This window comes from Salvelinus namaycush, chromosome 31, assembly GCF_016432855.1.
Source record: "Salvelinus namaycush isolate Seneca chromosome 31, SaNama_1.0, whole genome shotgun sequence".
Classification (NCBI taxonomy): domain Eukaryota; kingdom Metazoa; phylum Chordata; class Actinopteri; order Salmoniformes; family Salmonidae; genus Salvelinus; species Salvelinus namaycush.
The window spans coordinates 23,677,074-23,697,102 of NC_052337.1; the positions used below are offsets into that span (position 1 = coordinate 23,677,074).

Here is a 20,029-nt window from a genome sequence, read left to right on the forward strand (position 1 = left end):
GGAAGAATGTGTAAAGTAGAAATACACTGCTCAAAAAAATAAAGGGAACACTTAAACAACACAATGTAACTCCAAGTTAATCACACTTCTGTGAAATCAAACTGTCCACTTAGGAAGCAACACTGATTGACAATAAATTTCACATGCTGTTGTGCAAATGGAATAGACAAAAGGTGGAAATTATAGGCATTTAGCAAGACACCCCCAATAAAGGAGTGATTCTGCAGGTGGTGACCACAGACCACTTCTCAGTTCCTATGCTTCCTGGCTGATGTTTTGGTCACTTTTGAATGCTGGCGGTGCTCTCACTCTAGTGGTAGCACGAGACGGAGTCTACAACCCACACAAGTGGCTCAGGTAGTGCAGCTCATCCAGGATGGCACATCAATGCGAGCTGTCGCAAGAAGGTTTGCTGTGTCTGTCAGCGTAGTGTCCAGAGCATGGAGGCGCTACCAGGAGACAGGCCAGTACATCAGGAGACGTGGAGGAGGCCGTAGGAGGGCAACAACCCTTTGAGCAGGAGGAGCACTGCCAGAGCCCTGCAAAATGACCTCCAGCAGGCCACAAATGTGCATGTGTCAGCATATGGTCTCACAAGGGCTCTGAGGATCTCATCTCGGTACCTAATGGCAGTCAGGCTACCTCTGGCGAGCACATGGAGGGCTGTGCGGCCCCACAAAGAAATGCCACCCCACACCATGACTGACCCACCGCCAAACCGGTCATGCTGGAGGATGTTGCAGGCAGCAGAACGTTCTCCACGGCGTCTCCAGACTCTGTCACGTCTGTCACATGTGCTCATGTGCTCAGTGTGAACCTGCTTTCATCTGTGAAGAGCACAGGGCGCCAGTGGCGAATTTGCCAATCTTGGTGTTCTCTGGCAAATGCCAAATGTCCTGCACGGTGTTGGGCTGTAAGCACAACCCCCACCTGTGGACGTCGGGCCCTCATACCACCCTCATGGAGTCTGTTTCTGACCGTTTGAGCAGACACATGCACATTTGTGGCCTGCTGGAGGTCATTTTGCAGGGCTCTGGCAGTGCTCCTCCTGCTCAAAGGGTTGTTGCCCTCCTACGGCCTCCTCCACGTCTCCTGATGTACTGGCCTGTCTCCTGGTAGCGCCTCCATGCTCTGGACACTACGCTGACAGACGCAGCAAACCTTCTTGCGACAGCTCGCATTGATGCGCCATCCTGGATGAGCTGCACTACCTGAGCCACTTGTGTGGGTTGTAGACTCCGTCTCGTGCTACCACTAGAGTGAGAGCACCGCCAGCATTCAAAAGTGACCAAAACATCAGCCAGGAAGCATAGGAACTGAGAAGTGGTCTGTGGTCACCACCTGCAGAATCACTCCTTTATTGGGGGTGTCTTGCTAAATGCCTATAATTTCCACCTTTTGTCTATTCCATTTGCACAACAGCATGTGAAATTTATTGTCAATCAGTGTTGCTTCCTAAGTGGACAGTTTGATTTCACAGAAGTGTGATTGACTTGGAGTAACATTGTGTTGTTTAAGTGTTCCCTTTATTTTTTTGAGCAGTGTATAAATAATGGGGTGCAAAGGAGCTAAATAAATACAGTAGGGGGAGAGGTAGTTGTTTGGGCTAAATTATAGATGGGCTATGTACAGGTGCAGTAATCTGTGAGCTGCTCTGACAGCTGGTGCTTAAACCTAGTGAGGCAGATAAATGTTTCCAGTTTCAGATATTTTTGTAGTTCGTTCCAGTCATTGGCAGCAGAGAACTGGAAGGAGAGGCGGCCAAAGGAGGAATTGGCTTTGGGGGTGACCAGAGAGATATACCTGCTGGAGCGCGTGCTACAGGTGGGTGCTGCTATGGTGACCAGCAAGCTGAGATAAGGGGCGACTTTACCTAGCATGGTCTTGTAGATGACCTGGAGCCAGTGGGTTTGGCGACAAGTATGAAGCGAGGGCCAGTCAACGAGAGCGTACAGGTCGCAGTGGTGGGTAGTATATGGGGCTTTGGTGACAAAACGGATGGCACTGTGATAGACTGCATCCAATTGATTGAGTAGGGTATTGGAGGCTATTTTGTAAATGACATCGTCGAGGATCGGTGGTTTGGTCAGTTTTACTAGGGTATGTTTGGCAGCATGAGTGAAGGATGCTTTGTTGCGAAATAGGAAGCCAATTCTAGATTTAACTTTGGATTGGAGATGTTTGATGTGAGTCTGGAAGGAGAGTTTACAGTCTAACCAGACACCTAGGTATTTGTAGTTGTCCACATATTCTAAGTCAGAACCGTCCAGAGTAGGGATGCTGGACGGACGGGCAGGTGCAGGCAGCGATCGGTTGAAGAGCATGTTTTTAGTTTTATTTGTATTTTAGAGCAGTTGGAGGCCACGGAAGGAGAGTTGTATGGCATTGAAGCTCGTCTGGAGGGTTGTTAACAGTGTCCAAAGAAGGGCCAGATGTATACAGAATGGTGTTGTCTGCGTAGAGGTGGATCAGAGACTCCCCAGCAGCAAGAGCGACATCATTGATATATACAGAGAAGAGAGTCGGCCCAAGAATTGAACCCTGTGGCACCCCGATAGACTGCCAGAGGCCCGGACAACAGGCCCTCCGATTTGACACCCTGAACTCTATCAGAGAAGCACTTGGGTACACTGCAGCATCCACCGAGAGGCTCTTGCTGCCAAGGGAATGCCTGACAGCTTGAAAGACGTTTTGGACACTACAGTGAAAATGGTTCACTTTGTTAAGGCCCCTGAACTCTCGTGTGTTTTCTGCATTATGCAATGATATGGGCAGCGACCATGTAACGCTTTTACAACGTACAGAAGAAGTGTGCTGGTTATCAAGGGGCAAAGTATTGACATGTTTTTTGGAATTGAGAGACGAGCTTAAAATTCTTTACTGACAATTTTCATTTTCACATTTTCACTTGTCTGACTGCTTGCATGATATCGAGTTTCTCACACGACTGGCCTATCTGGGTGATGTTTCTTTCTCACCTGAATGATCTGAATTTAGGATTACAGGGACTCTACTCTCCGCAACTATATTCAATGTGCGGGACAAAATTGAGGCTATGATTAAGAAGTTGGAGCTGCCTGCATTAACAAGGACAATCATTGTATGTTTTTTTGTGTGCAAATTAACTCAAGCTTACGGACAATGTCAAATGTGATATAGCAAAGCACCGGAGTGACCTGGGTGCGCAATTACGCAGGTACTTTCCCGAAACGTATGACACAAACAACTGGATTCGTTATCCCTTTCATGCCCTGCCTCCAGTCCACTTACCAATATCTGAACAAGAGAATCTCATCGAAATTGCAACAAGCGGTTCTGTGAAAATTGAATTTAATCAGAAGGCACTGCCAGATTTCTGGATAGGGCTGCGCTCAGAGTTTCTTGCCTTGGCAAATCGCGCTGTTAAAACACTGATGCCCTTTGTAACCACGTACCTATGTGAGAGTGGATTCTCGGCCCTCACTAGCATGAAAACTAAATAGAGGCACAGACTGTGTGTGGGAAATGATTTTAGACTGAGACTCTCTCCAATACAACCCAACATTGCAGAGTTATGTGCAGCCTTTCAAGCACACCCTTCTCATTAACCTGTGGGGAGTTATTCACAATTTTTGATGAACAAATAAGGTTTTATATGTAAGATGGCTAAATAAGAGCAAAAGTATTGATTATTATTATTATATTATTTGTGCCCTGGTCCTATAAGAGCTCATTGTCACTTCCCACGAGCCGGGTTGTGACGACAAACTCAAACTCATTCTTATGTTTAATAAATGTATTGTATAGTGTGTGTGTGGCAGGCTTACAATGATGGCGAAAAAACATTTGAGAGTGTGCTGACCATGGTGCTAGAGGGGGTATGCAGCTGGATGTTGAATGTTTGAAAGGGTACGGGGCTTTAAAAGTTTGGGAACCACTGCCATAGACAAATGCCTGTATGGAAAAACGTGCTCCTCGCAGTACTTTTTACTCTTGGGATTTTACAAGACCTAACACTAGCTCTGGTATTGGGACTGTGTTGGTTATAGACCCTATCAATGTGGTTTTTCATCTAACCTGGGGCACGATCATTTAAGATGTCAAACATATGATTTAAGTTGGTTCACTCTGGATTCCAAATGCAACAAGCCCCCCTCCCGGAACTCCTGGACCCTTATGTGGGTCCTAGAGGGGACATTCAGCATATACCTGATAACATTATTTTGCATGACCTGCATTCTTTTTCATCTTTTTGGTAGCCCACTATACCAAGTAGAGCAGGCATAATCAAAATGACACTGAATCAAGGTTGAGACAATCAGTTTCTTAACTTGAATGGTAAAATATCTAGTGTTACGATATAAATTTCTTCTCCATTTTAGATTTTTTTTGCAGCAGCAATCAGGTCTCCAGAAAGGGATTGATCTAGGGATGCACAAAGATAAGATACACTTGTTTTATATCCAATCTCCTTGCCTGTACAATTTACCATTATCTTGTCAGCTAAGCAATCTACGTTTTGTACCAAACAAAATCAATTAGATTTTTCCCAAATGTAGTGACAATTTGTTGTCAGACAACCAATCTCTAACAAAATGCAATTTCTTATTCCTTACTATGTAAACTGCATCCTTCCCTGATACCAGTATGGCTGAATCATCAGCATAAAGCAGGAGTTTACTGTATCTGGCATATCATTAACGTATATAAGAAATAAGAGAGGCCCTAAAATGTGTCCCTGCGGTACTCCAAGGGGTATTGACACAGGCCTGTAGTTTCCTACATTTGTTTTACTGCTCTTCTTGTGGAGTGGAACTACCCGGGCTGTTTTGAGATCCTTGGGAAATGTATCACTACTAATAAAGGTTTACAATATGCATTATCATTTTAGCAGTGACACAAGCACTATCCTTTATGAATCTTGCAGGAAGGTTATCCAGCACAGTTGCTTTGTTTGTGCTCATTAAGCATAGTAGGTTGGAAACTTTGTCCTCTGTTACCATGCACAGCTCAAACAAATAATTTGTGATACCTTTGCTGTGGTAAAAGTTGTTCATGAAAGACTGGCCGTAGTGTCCAGAGCAGGTGGATAACTTCTTAACCAGAGATTATGCTATAGTGGTAAAAAATGTGTTACATCCTCCATATCCAGGCCTTTACCTTATGGGAAGTTTTTGAGCCAATGTCCTTTAACATTTCCCACAGTTTGAGGCTAATGTAAGTTGTCATTAACGGCGTCTATATAATGTTGGGATTTGGCCTTATCCATTTTGTATCTTGCCTGGTTTCTACAGTTAATATAACCATCATAATCTTGTTGTAGATTTGTCCTTCTGAATCTGGCCAGGTAGCGATCCCTTTTCCTTATGAGGTCTAAGATCTTGGAAGTGATCCATTTCCCTGACCGCTGTTTGATTCAAATTTGTTTCATTGAAGCCAGAGTCGAGTGCAGACATAAACAGATCTTTAAAAAGATACAAAGCTTGATCAAAATCATCACAGTTTAGTACATGAGACCAATCCAAAATAACAAGTACTTCTACAAACATTGAGTATTGTTTCATAGACCGTACCTTCATGTATTTATTACCTGGCTCTAGTAGCATTTTGGATGTCTTACGGGTACAGTAGGTTACCATATGATCACTAAAACCAATATTTAAGACTCCTGACTGACAGACGTTCTCTTGATCTGATACAATAATCAAATCCAAAGTTGATTTACTGTCAATACACACCTGGGTTGGCTCAACAAGCAGTTGTTTTAGTCCAAATAACTGATTAACTGCTTATGGCTGCAGCCCGGCGTCGGTACACTTATGACAACAGCCAGCTCAAAGTGCAGGGCGCGAAATTCAAAAGATATATTTTTTAAAATATTTAACTTTCACACATTAACAAGTCCAATACAGCAAATGAAAGGTACACATCTTGTGAATCCAGCCAACATGTCCGATTTTTAAAATGTTTTACAGCGAAAACAGCACGTATATTTATGTTATCTCACCACCAAATACAAAAAAGGACAGACATTTTTCACAGCACAGGTAGCATGCACAAAGCCAACCTAACTAACCAAGAACCAACCAAACTAACCAAGAAACAACTTCATCAGATGACAGTCTTATAACATGTTATACAATAAATCTGTTTTGTTCGAAAAATGTGCATATTTCAGGTATAAATCATAGTTTACATTGCAGCTACAATCAGAAATTGCACCGAAAGCAGCCATAATAATTACAGACACCAACGTCAAATACCTAATTACTCATCATAAAACATTTCTGATAAATACATAGTGTACAGCAAATGAAAGACAGGCATCTTGTGATTCCAGCCAATATTTCCGATTTATTAAGTGTTTTACAGCGAAAACACAATATAGCGTTATATTAGCTTACCACAATAGCCAGAAACACATGCCATTTCCCAGTAGCAAAAGGTTAGCGATCGTAACAAACCAGTAAAAGATATATAATTTTTGACTAACCTTGATATTCTTCATCAGATGACAGTCCTATAACATCAGGTTATACATACACTTATGTTTTGTTCAAAAATGTGCATATTTAGAGCTGAAATCAGTGGTTATACATTCTGCTAACGTAGCTACTATTTCCCACAACGTTCGGATATTTTTCTGACACTTTTTCTGACACACATATTCTGACCAAATAGCTATTCATAAACATAACTAAAAAATACATGTTGTATAGGAAATGATAGATCCATTAGTTCTTAATAAAATCGCAGTGTTAGAATTCTAAAAAATAACTTCATTACGACATCCAGCTTCGGTATAGCTAGAGTACCCAAAAGTTGGGCGCCGACGACTAGTTCACATGCACGACAGATATATGAAATAGCATCATAAAATGTTTCTTACTTTTGCTGATCTTTCATCAGAATGTTGGACAAGGGGTCCTTTGTCCAGAACAGTCGTTGTTTGGATTTAGAACGTCCATTTTCCCTCTTGAATTAGCAAGCGCACTAGCCAAGTGGCGCGAATCTCTCCATCGTCAACAAAGTCAGAGAACGGAACACGGCAAAACTCCCGAAAATTTTTGATTAAACTATATTGAAAAAACATACTTTACGATGATATGGTCACATGTATCAAATAAAATCAAAGCCGGAGATAGTAGTCGCCTATAACGGCAGCTAAACAGAAGGCAAATCCAGGTACCTCCTCGCGCTCTCCAGAAAACCGGAAATGGGGGACACGTCATACAAAGAGCTTGTATTCCACTTCAGACCAAGATAAACACTACATTTCTTCTCTCACCGCCTCTTGACATCCAGGGGAAGGTCTATGAAGTGCATGTATACTAATACATATCATGCCCATTTATAGGCAGGAAGTAGAACAGAGCCTCGATTTCAGACTTTCCACTTCCTGGTCAGGAAGTTTGTGCCAAATGAGTTCTGACTCACAGATATAATTCAAACGGTTTTAGAAACTAGAGAGTGTTTTCTATCCAATAGTAATAATAATATGCATATTGTACGAGCAAGAATTGAGTACGAGGCCGTTTGAAATGGGCACCTTTTATCTGGCTACTCAATACTGCCCCTGCAGCCCAAACAGGTTAAAGATATACAGGGCATTTACTCACATTTTTCTTGGGTGAAAACTGCACATTTGTATTAAAATCATACAGAATACATTCTCTATCAGCAAATACATTGTGATCACAGCAATTAGATTCAAGTAAATCATAGAAATGATTCTGTTTAGGAGGCCGATAGCACACACCAACAAGTATAGGATGACATTTAGGAAGAAGTATATCTACCCATGCAACCTCAAGACCATCCATTTTCTGATCTGAACGAGGGTTACTAAAATTGGTAATTAAGTATGTTAAAAAACATTTGATATGTGTTTGAATGGTGTGGGCATACCCAAACAACAGAATGGTGCGTATATATCGGTCAATAAAAATATTATTGAAAGAAGCCCGCTGATTGGCGAACTCAGCCAAGGTGCTATCATGTTCTATGAGGAAATATCAAGCATTTGTTTGAGATACAAGTTTGAGGTGGGGTTTTTGAAGTGTGTGCTTTGCCCACAAATACAGAACAAGTCAACAACATTATTTGGGTATGAGTTAACAGAATGTGAACTTTTAAAAGTGAGATTGTCACTGTACAGTTACTTTGTCTTTTAAAATATTTTGGGCATCAGCGCATTCTTGAGGAAATCCTATTCAAGTCAGAAAAGGATATTGATATGATAGGTAAGCTATAGAAAACCTTCCCCTCGAGTCTATACAATAGACAATCTCTTAGAAAAAAATATTAACTATTTGAACCAAGATTAAAAAATAACTGATTTTGGCACAAGATGGAGGGAATTTTGCAAGACAACTAACAATATTACAGTTAACGAAAATGAATGCTTAATCCAGTATAAATTCATGTATAGAATATGTATTATACAAAAGACAAAATTCACAAATTCTACAGCACAACGGCAGAGTCATGTCTGAAGTTTAAAACTACTAATGACTTAATAATTCATGCCTTCTGGGAACGTTACAAAATTCTAAAGTTATGGGTGGAGTTGGAAAGATGGATGTCTGAGGTATTGCAATGTAAATTTACTTTTAATTTGTCTGTCCGTCAAGACATGACATATGAGGGTGCAGTGAGATCTCCGATAGGTTGGACAATACTCTTCTCATCAATTATCTTTAAAAATGTATACTCAAACTGGAAATCAGCCAATCCTCCATCGTTCACATAAAGGAGGTGTGATGTTTGTGTGATGTAGTTTTTGTATGTGTATGTTTTGTATTGTTTATAAAATCTATAACATATATATATATATATAGAACTATATATAGAACTATAAAAGAATATGAACTTTTAAAGTGAGATTTTCACTGGATATTTACATCCTGGTGATTTACTGATCTACGCTCATCAGCTATAATTAAATTACACCACAATTAAACAGGTGACATCACCATGTAACCAGCCTCTCCCTGTTCCTCAGTACCACCGTTGTTCCCCCAGTATCACATAGCCCTCTCGCTATCATCAGATTTGTCTCAGGGGTTGCCATCGATGCCCTAAGTTAATTAACTGTTTACTCCAGCCTTTGGCTACAGAGTTAATTGTGGTTAATTCATGTTGGACAAAGGGTTGGTTCTTTACCTTATTGCTGAGGGAACACAAGGCCTAGTTGCTGCCGTTGCGGAAAGCCCCCCAGTTTGATGTGTTCAATAGCCTGAGGCAGGACCACAGAACAGTAGGCCTGTGGGTAATAAGTGGATGCTGTCCATATGGATGGTGCGATTTGAGAGATGGAGGGATCATTTGGAGGGCCTCCCTATAGGACTTCAAGTTCTGCAATAAAACCCCAAGACCCCAAATATTAGCAACTGTTAGCTAAGGTCTAACTACCATCTTATGGACTGTTGTAAATGTCTTTTATAGCCAGATGTCTTCACCTAGACTGTCTTTGTTTGAATAACGCCATTGTGTTAACATAGCTATTTAGACTATGGTATTAGCCTAAAGGCTACTCTTACAGTAGCTGATAACTCCACCGATATACAATTAATAGGATAAAAAAGTGGATTTTCTCTTGCTTTTCTGAACATTTGCGGCCATTCTCATGTCATTGTCACAATGTATGAAATAGAAATTTGAAGCATAGTTATTGGACAATTGCTCTTTTGGATGGCAATTTATGAGAATTCAGTGTGGAAAAATTCAGTGGTGTAAAAATATTTAAAGTACACTTAAGTAGTTTTTGGGGATATCTGAACTTTACTTTACTATTTATTTTTTTGACAACTTTTACTCTTACTCCATACTTTTACTCCATTCCTAAAGAAAATATTGTACTTTTTACTCTATACATTTTTTCCTGACAACCCAAAGTACGTGTTACATTTTGAATACTAAGCATGACAGGAAAATTGTGAAATTCCCTCACTTCTCAAGATAACACGTGGTCATCCCTACTGCCTATGGTCTGGGGGGACTCAATAAACACACATGCATCTTTTGTAAATAATCTCTGAGTGTGCCCCTGGCTATCTGTAATAATCTCTGAGTGTGCCCCTGGCTATCTGTAATAATTTCTGAGTGTGCCCCTGGCTATCTGTAATAATCTCTGAGTGTGCCCCTGGCTATCTGTAATAATCTCTGAGTGTGCCCCTGGCTAAAAACAATACAATGGTGCCGTCTACTTTGCTTAATATAAGGAATTTGAAATGATTTACACTTTTACTTCTACTTTTGATACTTAAGTGTAATTACATTTATTTTTGATACTGAAGTATATTTAAATATGTATTGCTGCAAATAGTCAGCAATAAAATGCTTATGGGCAGGTTTTATTTATTTCCAGAAAGTAATTTATACTAAATCTTTGTGGTTATCTGAAAAATGGCATGAGAATGTGGAATACATAGGAAATATGAATCTTATAAGAAACATTTTTAGACTTTTACTCAAGTAGTATTTTACTGGGTAACTTTAACTTGAGTAACTTTGTTAAGGTATCTATACTTTTACTCAAGTATGACAATTAGGTACTTTTCCCACCACTGGAAAATTTACACTTTTTCATTTCCCTGCTGTAAAACATATCGGCAAGTTTTGCCCCCCCCCCAGAAATCAGAATAGGTATCGGACACCAAAAAAAAACATTTTGGTTGGGATCTTTCTTTATTTTTTATATAAAAAAAAAAAGAATTGTGCCGTTACTCATGTGTTTCTCATGATAAATCCAAGCCGAAGAGCTGCAATGTGGAAGTATATTATTAAGATTACGTAATTACTGCTTCAAGCAGATCAGTCCCATTTGAGAGAGTCCCATTTCAGTCTTCCTAGATTAAGCTCCTTCAGATAAGAGCCAATGAAACACAATAAAATCTAGAATGCTGTGTAAAGTACAATAGCTGAGAGTAAATTGATGAAGAAATGTGTTTTATCTATGCTGGCTTATTACACTTTCTTATTTAGAAAAAAACGACCAAGTCCTAATATAGGTTTGATTCTATGCTGTAGGCTTAGTATTATTATTTCCTTGATTAATTGATAATGCTTTTGTCTCAGGTTTCTGGAATGTTTTCTTTAATGACTTGTAATCTCCCCTTGTTTCTCTGCTTCCTCTCTGAACAACAGGAACGAGTCCTCAAGACAGCCCCAGAAACTTCTCTCCTAGTGCCTCAGCCCACTTCTCATTTGCACGAAGGTATTAATAAAAGTAAAAGTCAATGCCAGTTGAACCTTTTTATCCGTAACTCCACTCAACTAGCATGCCAATAGTCTGCAATAAAATGCTTATGGGCAGGTTTTATTGTTTTAAGAATTTCCAGAAAGTAGTAATACTTTATCTTGGTGGTTATCTGACAAATGGTATGAGAAATGAGGCATACATAGGAAATATGAATCTTAAAAGAAACATTTATCTTTTTTTAAACAACGAAGCCAAATTGTGGTGCTATTATTGTCTGCAGCAGACAGGCAGCGGTTCTTTTGAGAAGCGAAGGCAGGATCTCACTGTGTTCTGACAGGCTCTCTATACAGAGATTGAAATCACAGGCAGGTTCAAGGGTTCAGTCTTTTACCATCATCAGACTCAAACTCCTCGCGTTTTCTGAAGTGCTTTTCTCCACGTCTTCACAAAAAGCCTGAAATCTTTTTTGTTCTACCCTCACTCAACACGACTTTATTTTAACAGCTTTTTTATTTATCGCTATGATTCCGTCAGTGCCACAGACCAGACATGTAATGTCATGTTAGGCCTCTGTTTTGTCATGTTAATAACATCATAGCTCTTCTTCCTGTTACTCATGTCTATGAATACACACAACGTCATTGTAACTCACATGTCCGTTCGTGCAATGTGTATGAATACACAACGTCATTGTTACCTTGCCATTATACCTGAATCATGAAAATCCTGTTTGATGTGTTTCTATCTAGCTGTCCCTATCTAGCTGTCCCTATCTAGCTGTCCCTATCTAGCTGTCCCTATCTAGCTGTCCCTACATCTAACTCCACACGTTATTCCTCTGAGTTTGTATCAATGTTCAGTGTTATTGGTTAGTGCAACAGAAGACATCTCACTACTCGGTAGGTTGGGGCGGCAGGCTAGGTTGGGGTGGCAGGGTAGCCTAGTGGTTAACGCGTTGGACTAGTAACCGAAAGGTTGCAAGATCGAATCCCCGAGCTGACAAGGTTAAAATCTGTCGTTTTGCCCCTGAACAAGGCAGTTAACCCACTGTTCCTAGGCCGTCATTGAAAATAAGAATTTGTTCTTAACCGACTTGCCTAGTTAAATAAAGGTCAAATAAAAAAGGTGTGGGTGGAAGATAGCATAGATCAAGGAAGCTGTGTCCTGTGTGGGTTCGATTCTCACGGGGGACCAGTATGAAAATGTATGCATTCACTACTGTAAGTCACTCTGGATAAAAGTGTCTGCTAAATGACTAAAATGTAATCCACTGTAAACGCTGCAGTAGGCTATTGAAAAGCAGTCTTTCCTACCTATTCTTCCGGAAAGGTAAAGGTTTCAAATGACCTAACTCTGCACATAGGTCAAAGGTCATCCAGAACGTTGTGCATTTGTAGTGTAGGTATGTTATTCAAAATCCTGGAGCTTTGAGTAGTCTTGTTTTGAATATCATTCATAGTTATTTTTATATTTTGTTAACTACAGTTCTCATATTACTGATTAGTTATGGATGGGTTCTGAGTTTATGATGACGTCTGTCTCTTTCTATCTCTGTCTGTGTGTTTGAGCAGGACTGATGGACGACGCTGGTCTTTGGCCTCTCTGCCTTCCTCTGGCTATGGCACCAACACACCCAGCTCCACTGTTTCTGTATGTACCATACCACTCAATTTGTTAAAGGCCATGAAAACAAAATATATTATGTGTTAGCTCGATTTTTAAAAAGCAATGCCAAAAAGGTTGTTTAACCTAACTTTTTCACATACAGTATACTGATGGAAAACCCTTTCAATCTAAAAATACATATACTGTACCAGATCACTGGATATTCAAGAATCATTCAAATAAAGATGTTTCAATGTGAAATTATCATCTGATGGGCATCCCTCCAGTCTGTACTTCAGTCACCAGGCCTGTACTGTACTGTACTGTAGGCTACTGGTAGTCAGAGATGAGGGGTGCCATAGTGATCACATTCTCCCGCTAGTGTCTCACAGGCTGACATACCACCAGACGCTGTATTTAGGGCCAGCAGATTTGTTTTGGAGTAAATATGGCCCTGGCACACAGCTAGGCCACCCACACACACACAAACACACGTACAAACACATAACTCTGCTCTGTTTACTGACAAACTCAAATAACACAGGCAGGCGATGGTCAACTCTGACACACACACACACACACACACACACACACACACACACACACACACACACACACACACACACACACACACACACACACACACAAACAGGCTCCATGGCAGACTACACAACCAAGTAAACAAGCCGTCACACACAAAGTAATGGGTTGTTTGTTAACGGCCATGTTTTTTGAAGACCATCAATTAGAGCTGATAAATACTTAACATGTTGCCGGAGGCTGGTGAGGACGACTGGTTAGGAGGAACTACCATAGAGCGGGATTAACACCAGCAACTGTGTTGTTTGTCCAGGCTATGTTTACAGCTTAGTTTAAATTGAATCCCTATTTGGATTGGATTTGAGAACAATGTAATGAGGAGAAATGGGAATGTTCACAGGAATTTGTTAGCTTTCATCTACTGTACCGTCGCAACCATTTTGGCACCCATAAGTTTGTCCTTCGTTTTCAAGACACTGTAAAAGGGCATCAATACCGTAATGAACATTTACCCAATCAAATAAACACAAGTCAAAAAAAATGCTACTCTCCTGGTATCTGTCATTCTCTCGTGCAAAAACATTAATCAAAGCATTAGCCTCTCCTTTTTATCTTTTCTTTTCTCGTTCAATGTATATTCATTTCATTTCCAGTCGTCCTGTTCATCACAGGAGAAGCTGCACCAGCTACCCTTCCAGCCCACCCCGGATGAGCTGCACTTTCTCTCCAAGCACTTCTGCACCGAGAGCATCGCCGGGGATGACCGACGGAGGGGGACAGCACCCATGCGACCCCGCTCGCGCAGTCTCAGGTATGTACGGAGGCCCGGCAAGGTCATACACCTTTAAGGATGCTGGGTATAACAATTGCTGAAAATTACAGTATTTTTTTTGTTTTTTTGTAAAAAATATAAAAAATAGATATGATTCATACTATATATATATGTAGATATAGATATATTTATTTTAATTAATCTTTATTTATCCATGTTAGTCTCGTTGAGATAAAAATCTATTTTTCAAGAGACCTGGTCCAACCATATATCAGAGTGCATTCGGAAAGTATTCAGACCCCTTTTACACATTTTGTTACGTTTACAGCCTTATTCTAAAATGGATTTAAGAAATCTACACACAATACCGCATTAACAGGTTTTTTGAAATGTTTGAACGTTTATAAAGAAATTAAAATAAACAGAACTCTTCTATACATAATTATTCAGACCCTTTGCTATGAGACTCAAAATAGAGCTCAGGTGCATCCTGTTTCCATTGATCATCCTTGAGATGTTTCTGCAACTTAATTGGAGTCGACCTGTGGTAAATTCAATTGATTGGACATGATTTGGAAAGGCACACACCTGTCTATATAAGGTCCCACAGTTGACAGTGCATGTCAGAGCAAAAACCAAGCCATGAGGTCGAAGAAATTGTCCATAGAGCTCTGAGACAGGATTGTGTCGAGCCACAGATCTGGGGAAGGCTACAAAAAAAAGTCTGCAGCATTGAAGATCCCCAAGAACAGTGACCTCCATCATTCTTAATTGGAATACGTTTAGAACACCCAAGACTCTTCCTAGAGCTGGCCACCCAGCCAAACTGAGCAATTGGGGGAGAAGGGACTTGGTCAGGGAGGTGACCAAGAACCCGATGGTCACTCTGACAGAGCTCCAGAGTTCCTCTGTGGAGATGGTAGAACCTTCCAGAAGGACTACCATCCCTGCAGCACTCCACCAATCAGGCCTTTATGGTTGAGTGGTCAGACGGAAGCCACTCCTCAGTAAAATGCACATGACAGCCCGTTTGGACGAACTGAAAGCACGTATATCCTACCAATGGGACATTAAAAACTCTATCTTATGTTTCACCGAGTCGTAGCTGAATGATGACATTAAGAACATACAGCTGGCGGGTTATACACTATCAGCCAGACAGAACAGCAGTCTCTGGTAAGACACGGGCGGAGGCCTATGCATTTATGTAAGCAACAGCTGGTGCACGATATCTAAGGAAGTCTCAAATTTTGCTCGCCTGAGGTAGAGTATCTCATGATAAGCTGTAGACCACACTATCTACCTAGAGAGTTTATCTGTATTTTTCGTAGCTGTCTACATACCACCGCAGAGCGAAGTTGGCACTGAAACCGCACTCAATGAGCTGTATTCCGCCATAAGAAAACAGGAAAACGCTCATCCGGAGGCGGCGCTCCAGGTGGCCGGTGACTTTAATGCAGGGAAACTTAAATCAGTTTTACCAAATTTCTATCAGCATGTTAAATGTGCAATCAGAGGGAAATAAAATTCTAGACCATCTTTAATCCACACACAGAGACGCGTACAAAGCTCTCACTCGCCCTCCATTTGGCAAATCTGACCATAACTCTATCCTCCTGATTTCTGCTTTCAAGCAAAGATTCAAGCAGGATGCACCAGTGACTCGGTCTTTTTTAAAAAGTGGTCAGATGAAGCAGATGCTAAACTACAGGACTGTTTTGCTAGCACAGACCGGAATATTTTCCGGGATTCTTCCGATGGCATTGAGGAGTACGCCACATCAGTCACTGGCTTTATCAATAAGTGCATTGAGGACGTCGTCCCCACAGTGACCGTACGTACATACCCCAACCAGAAGCCATGGATTACAGGCAACATTCATACCAAGCTAAAGGGTAGAGCTGCTGCTTTCAAGGAGCGGGACTCTAACCCGGAAGCTTACAAGAAATCCCGCTATGCCCTCTGACGAACCATCAAACAGGCAAAGCGTCAATACAGGACTAAGATCGAATCGTACTACAGCAGCTCCGACGCTCGTCGGATGTGGCAGGGCTTGCAAACTATTACAGACTACAAAAGGAAGCCCAACCAAGAGCTGCCCAGTGACACAAGCCTACCAGACGAGCTAAATAACTTCTATGCTCGCTTCGAGGCAAGTAACACTGAAACATGCATGAGAGCTTCAGCTCGTCCGGTTGACTGTGTGATCACGCTCTCCCCAGCCGATGTGAGTAAGACCTTTAAACAGTTCAACATTCACAAGGCCGCTGGGCCAGACGGATTACCAGGATGTGTACGCCGAGCATGTACTGACCAACTGGCAAGTGTCTTCACTGACATTTTCAACCTCTCCCTGACTGAGTCTGTAATACCAACATGTTTCAAGCAGACCCCCATAGTGTTCTTGGGCACAGAGACTAAGGTAACCTGCCTAAATGACCTGTGACCCGTAGCTCTCATGTCTGTAGCCATGAAATGCTTTGAAAAGCTGGTCATGGCTTACATCAACACCATTATCCCAGAAACCCTAGACCCACTCCAATTTGCATACTGCACCAACAGGTCCACAGATGATGCAATCTCTATTGCACTCCACAATGCACTTTCCCACCTGGACAAAAGGAACACTTATGTGAGAATGCTATTCATTGACTACAGCTCAGTGTTCAACAGCATAGTGCCCTCAAAGCTCATCACTAAGCTAAGGACCCTGGGACAAAACACCTCCCTCTGCAACTGGATCCTAGACTTACTGACGTGCCGCTCCCAGGTGGTAAGGGTAGGTAACAACACATCCGCCACGCTGATACTCAACATGGGGGCCCCTCAGGGGTGTGTGCTCAGTCCCCTCCTGTACTCCCTGTTCACTCATGACTGTGCGGCCAGGCACGACTCCAACACCATCAAGTTTGCTGATGACACAACAGCGAAAAGGCAGCCTATAGGGAGGAGGTCAGAGACCTGACCGTGCGGTGCAAGGACATCAACCTCTCCCTCAACGTGATCAAGACAAAAGAGATTATTGTGGACTACAGGAAAAGGATCCTCAAAAGGTTTAACAGCACCATCGAGAGCATCCTGACGGGTTGCTTCACTGCCTGGCATGGCAACTGCTCGGTCTCCGACCGCAAGGCACTACAGAGGGTAGTGTGTACGGCCCAGTACATCACCGGGGCCAAGCTTCCTGCCATCCAGGACCTCTATACCAGGCGGTGTCAGGAAGGCCCTAAAAATTGTCCGACTCCAGCCACCCTAGTCATGGACTGTTCTCTCTACTACCGCACGGCAAGCAGTACCGGAGCGCCAAATCTAGGTCCAAGAGGCTTCTGAACAGCTTCTTCCCCCAAGCCATAAGACTCCTGAACAGCTAATCAAATATCTACCCAGACTATTTGCACCCTCCCCCCCCCTCCCCGCCACTTTAATAACCCTACCTGCATGGACATATTTCCTCAATTACCTTGTCACCGGTGCCCCCGCACATTGACACATTGACTCTGAACCTGTATATAGCCCCGCTATTATTTACTGCTGCTGTTGAAATATTTGTTTTTCTTATCTCTTAGTTAAGAAAATACCTTAAGTGTGTTAAGGGCTTGTAAGTAAGCATTTCACTCTAAGGTCTACACCTGTTGTATTCGGCGCATTTGACCAATAACATTTGTTTTGATTTGGTGTTTGCCAAAAGACCATGAGAAACAAGATGATCTTGTCGGATATTGAACTCCTTGGCCTGAATGCCAAGCGTCATGTCTGGAGGAAACCTGGCACCATCCCTACGGTGAAGCATGTTGGTGGCAGCATTATGCTGTGGAGATGTTTTTCAGCAGCAGGGACTGGGAGACTAGTCAGGATTGAGGGAAAAATGAACAGAGAAAAGTACAGGGATCCTTCATGAAAACCTGCTCCAGAGCATTCAGGACCTCAGACTGGGGTGATTGTTCACCTTCCAACAGGACAGCGACCCTAAGCACACAGCCAAGACAACGCTGGAGTGGCTTTGGGGCAATTATCTGAATGTCCTTGAGTGGCCCAGCCAGAGCCTGGACTTGAACATCTCTGCAGAGAACAGAAAATAGCTGTGCAGCAACACTCCCCATCCAGCCTGACAGAGCTTGAGGTGCTTCAACAAAGTACTGAGTAAAGGGTTTGAATACTTATGTCAATGTGATATTTCAGTACATTTTTTATAACTGTGCAACATTTTGTTTTGCTTTGTCAATATGGGGTACTGTGTGTAGATTGATGAAAAAAATAGATTTAATACGTTTTAGAGTAACACGGAACCCAATCGCCATCGTGCATACGTTTATTTTGTCCCCCTACACCAAACGCGATCACGATACGCAGGTTAAAATATCAAAACAAACTCTGAACCAATGATATTAATTTGGGGACAGGTCGAAAAGCATTAAACATGTATGGCAATTTAGCTAGTTTGCTTGCACTTGCTAGCTAATTTGTCCTATTTTGCTTGCTGTTGCTAGGTAATTTGTCCTGGGATATAAATATTGAGTTGTTAGTTTACCTGAAATCCACAAGGTCCTCTACTCCGACAATTAATCCACACATAAAACGGCCAACCGATTCGTTAGTAGTCATCTCTCCTCCTTCCAGGCTTTTTCATCTTTGAACTTATATGGTGATCGCATCTAAACTTTCATAGTGTTACCACGACAACCGGCAAAACAGTTCGTCTTTCAATCACCCACGTGGGTATAACCAATGAGGAGATGGCACGTGTGTACCAATGGCACGGGTAAACCAATGAGGAGATGGGAGAGGCAGGACTTTCAGCGCGATCTGCGTCAGAAATAGGAATGATTTCTATTTTAGCCCTTGGCAACGCTCGTTGGCGCAATAAGTGAATAACATGGATTTCTAAATTTGTACTTTCCGAATGCACTGTATATCAATGCATTTTTTTGCTGTAAGATACAGTTTGTGTTGTAATATAAGTACTGATCTTTCCTTTATATTCTTATTTGTTTGCAGCCCTGGAAGATCCCCATCCTGTTGTGATCATGAGATTATTATGATGAACCATGTCTACAAGGAACGCTTTCCTAAGGTGAGGGGCCAACAGTAGAACTAATAATGCCTTATCGCCTTAACATTTGTCATTTGGTATCAAAACAAAATGCTAATGTCTTACATAAGGTTTATTACACAGTGACAAAAGAGTTGCTATTTTTTTTAGCCACTTCTAAACTTTTTACCCTCTCCGACCACTTTTGCCACCACTTTCTACCACCTTTAAACCTTTTTACCCTCTCTCTCTCATGTCCTCTCCTTCTAACCTTTTCCACCCCTCCATGTCTCTAGGCCACGGCCCAGATGGAGGAGAGGATCCAGGAGATCATCCGGACGAGCTCCCCGGAGAGCGTGCTGCCGCTAGCGGACGGTGTGCTGGGGTTCGCCCACCATCAGATCATCGAGCTGGTCCGCGACTGCCTGGAGAAGAGCCGCCTGGGGCACGTCACCTCGCGCTACTTCTGTGAGCTCACCGACAAGCTGGAGAAGCTATTCCAGGAGGTGGGTGACACTATTGGTGCAGCTCAATAATGTTAAGTGGTTACCTTTCCTTGTGTCGTCTACTCCCATATTAATAATCTGGCATAATGAAGGAAAGTAGACGAGGAAAGAAAGCAATAAAGAGTAGTGTGGTGCCACCTGCCTCACTTTAAAATACATCAACCTTTTACCATAGTAATAAGCACAGTGTAATTACAATATCAGTACACATTACTGCATAGGACTTACAATCAAACAGATTCTTTCACGAAAATGATTTGGTTTACAGTGCTCTTTTACCTCTACGGTATGCAAAGTCATTTTTTAAGCACTATTACAAATATAGATATTCTGTACTGCTCATTGTCCTCTCCCCTCATGCAGGCTTACTATGATAATCCCTCCCTCTTACTTAA

The 20,029-nt window shown here is 41.9% G+C and overlaps 1 protein-coding gene across 1 annotated transcript in view; it reads left to right on the forward strand.

The window, feature by feature from the left end:
- mast4 (microtubule associated serine/threonine kinase family member 4) overlaps nt 1-20,029 on the forward strand; it is a 182,125-nt gene that overhangs the window by 135,488 nt on the left and 26,608 nt on the right. The window contains exons 6-10 of the mRNA XM_038971316.1: nt 11,128-11,197; nt 12,754-12,832; nt 13,981-14,138; nt 19,095-19,170; nt 19,425-19,634. Coding sequence (XP_038827244.1) covers nt 11,128-11,197; nt 12,754-12,832; nt 13,981-14,138; nt 19,095-19,170; nt 19,425-19,634 — 593 coding nt within the window. The remainder of the gene's footprint in view (nt 1-11,127; nt 11,198-12,753; nt 12,833-13,980; nt 14,139-19,094; nt 19,171-19,424; nt 19,635-20,029) is intronic.